Source organism: Rutidosis leptorrhynchoides, chromosome 5 (assembly GCF_046630445.1).
Source record: "Rutidosis leptorrhynchoides isolate AG116_Rl617_1_P2 chromosome 5, CSIRO_AGI_Rlap_v1, whole genome shotgun sequence".
NCBI lineage: Eukaryota > Viridiplantae > Streptophyta > Magnoliopsida > Asterales > Asteraceae > Rutidosis > Rutidosis leptorrhynchoides.
The window spans coordinates 134069053-134072007 of NC_092337.1; the positions used below are offsets into that span (position 1 = coordinate 134069053).

The window sequence follows — 2955 nt, forward strand, 5'->3', positions numbered from 1 at the left end:
ATCGTACCATCCTGGAAGTAGTACATCGGTGCCTGCATCTGAATCTTCTAGGCTTGGAATTTTTCTTCTGGGAGAACACCTTCAGTGAGATATTGTACGAACGGGTCATCCAACAGTCTCTGTCTTCCGTGGTGATTGCCATAAGGGTATCTTCATCGGTAGATTTCCTTTCTAATACTTCAACCATGACCTTTTTTGTAAAATGATCGTACAATAGGGAGGAAAATTTGCTTAAAGCATCTGCTTTTTTGTTACGATTTATCGGTATTTGCTTCTTTCAAATGTTGCAAAATCTTTGGCTAGCGTTTTTGCTAGCTCCGGGTATTTTTGCATTAATGTATCCTGAGCTTCAAAGCTATGATTTAGTTGGCTTGCTACTAGTTGTGAATCGACGTAGGCTGTGAGTCGTTTGACTTCTATGATTTTTTCCAAATGCAAACCTGCTAACAGTGCCTCGTATTCGGCTTCATTATTTGATGCAGCAAACTTCATGCATATGGTGTAAGTGATTTCTTCTCCATCTGGACTTACTAACAGTAAACCTATTCCAGCTCCCTCTTCACTGGATGCTCCATCAGTGTATAATTCCCAAATTTCGTCTTCTTCCCTTTTGGTCACGGGAGTTTCATCACGTTTTATTATTTCTGACGGGAGCTCAACCAGGAAGTCTGCTATCACCTGCCCTTTGATAGAATTCCTCGGGAGAAAGCTGATTTCATGCTTGCTGAGTTCGATTACCCACTTGTTAGTCACCGTTGTTTAATCGGCCTAGTCAGGAGTTGTTTAATCGGTTGGTCCATGAGGACCTAGATTGGGTGTGCTTGAAAGTACCTTCAGAGATGTCTTACTGTGTGTACGAGTGCATAATTAGTTTCTCCATTGACGAGTAATTTACTTTTCCATTTTGGAGGATTTTGCTAACGAAGTATACTGGCATCTGGACCTTGTCTCCGTCGGCTATTAACACCGAGCTGATTGCTTCAGAAGAAGCGGCTAGATTGAGTGTCAGAGTCTCTCCCTGAGCTGGGGCCGTGAGTGTGGGTAATTCCTTCAATAATATCTTCATTTCCTGGAAAGCCTTTTCGGATTCTCTCGTCCAGATGAAATCATTTTTATTCAAGCACCCTTTTAGGGTCTGAAAGAATGGTAAGGACCTATAGGCGGACCGGGACAGAAATCGTGTTAATGCCGCCAGCCTACCATTCAGGCTTTGTATGTCCTTTTTTGCTCTTTAGGGATTGCATGTTTTCGATGGCTTGAATCTTTCTTGGGTCTCTCTGGGTGACCGTGAATCCTAAGAATCGGCCTTCCTCTACCCTAAAGGAACACTTGGATGGATTAAGCTTCATGTTAATTTTTTGTAGTGACTCGAGGGTTTCGATGATATCCAGGACCATTTGCACCTTGGAATCACTTTTGATTACAATATCATCGACATATGCCTCGATGTTCCGTCCAATCTGGTCCTGAATGCTTGGACGATCACCTTCTAGTACGTTGCTCCTGCATTTTTTCAAGTCGGATATCATTTTTGTATAAAAGATAATGCCTTTGTTTGTGAAGAACACAGTTTTATCTTCCTCTGTTTCTGCCATCGGGAATTGGTGATAACTTTTTATGCCTCCAGCAAGTATTTGAATCTAAAACCAGCAAAGGACTCAACCTTCTAGTCGATTTTCGGCAAGGGATAGTTATCTTTCGGGAATGCCTTGTTGATGTCTTTGTATTCAACACACATGCGCCATGATCAATCTATCTTTTTGACCATGACGGGGTTGGCCACCCATGTTTGGTATTCTACTTCCCTCATTATCCCTACGTCGACTATTTTCTTTACCTCTTCATTCAGGAATTTGCTTCGTTCAAAAGATATTGCCCGTTTCTTTTGGACGATTGGTGGAATGTTTGGGTTTACGTTCAATCGATGTTGAGCTATTTTGTATGGAACTCCAGTCATGTTGGATGGTTCCCATGTGAAAACGTTAATATTAGCTGCCAATAATTTGAAGAGCGTGTCCTTAGCGTTAGCACTTAAACCAGTGCCGAGCTGAAGTCTCTGTTCCGGGTGTTCGGGATTCAGAGAGATGGATCAGTCACCGTGTATGGTTACGTCTTCATTATCTTTGAATATTTGCAAACATTCAATCTGTTCCAACTCCCGTGTCCAGATTATTATTATACCGGCTGGGTTGGAAATTTCAACATGACGTGTACTGTCAATGTGACCGCTCTGAATTTTTTCATGGCGGTTCGTCCGAGTATGACGTTAATCGGGATTTAATTTTAACAATGGAGAGCTCAATTTCGGCAGTGCTTTGAAAAGGTAATTTTCCTAAAACGACTTCTAGTGTGATGGTACCCACTGGTCAAGTTTCTGCATAGTTGAATCCTGCCAATGGCAAAGTTGCAACTCTTTTGTGCTTATAGACTCCTTCTGGTAAGTGCAAGAAGCAATGTTCGAACATGACTTCTGCTCCGGCACCGGTGTCTGTATAAATTCAGTCGATTTGGCAATTCGAAATGTGTGCTTTGATGATAACTTGCTCGTTTGAAGGATTGATATTAAATAGCAACGGGAAGATGAAAGTTTCGTGTTTCCATTCGTCTAATGCTCATGCCTTCCGTCTTTACCCAACAGCCCATGAATGAATCATGTATAAATCGTCTTTCTTTCGTTGAGGTAAAGAGTGGTTAATTTCGTACCGTTAGATAGCGCCATTTGATCACGCCTAAATTTTAAATTGGTGATTTTAGATTTAGACTTGAGTGCTTAATTTGGGAAAAATGTGTTTATCGATTGTTTTAACTCCAATAACTGTGCAAACCCCATTTGAAGTCTGCTAAAGAGTAGTTAATTTCGTACCGTTAGATAACGCCATTTGATCACGCCTAAATCTAAATTGGTGATTTTAGATTAAGACTTGAGTGCTTAATTTGGGAAAAATGTGTTTATCG

At 41.1% G+C, this 2955-nt stretch overlaps 1 protein-coding gene across 1 annotated transcript; it reads right to left on the bottom strand.

Moving 5' to 3' along the window:
- Nucleotides 1-258: 258 nt before the first annotated feature.
- On the bottom strand, nucleotides 259-1066 carry LOC139849036 (uncharacterized). Its single transcript, XM_071838712.1, has 2 exons — nucleotides 849-1066; nucleotides 259-724 (listed from the first exon to the last, which is right to left on the bottom strand). Exons 1-2 carry the CDS (start codon nucleotides 1064-1066, stop codon nucleotides 259-261), a joined length of 684 nt encoding a protein of 227 aa, XP_071694813.1.
- Between the last annotated feature and the right edge of the window lie 1889 nt (nucleotides 1067-2955).

Bases quoted from the DNA above. Each gene is read 5' to 3' on its own strand.
- LOC139849036 (XM_071838712.1), bottom strand. From the start codon at position 1,066: ATGAAGATATTATTGAAGGAATTACCCACACTCACGGCCCCAGCTCAG. The intron at 725-848 runs GTAAGACATCTC...AATCGAACTCAG, and splicing joins ATTATGCACTCGTACACACA to CAAGCATGAAATCAGCTTTC.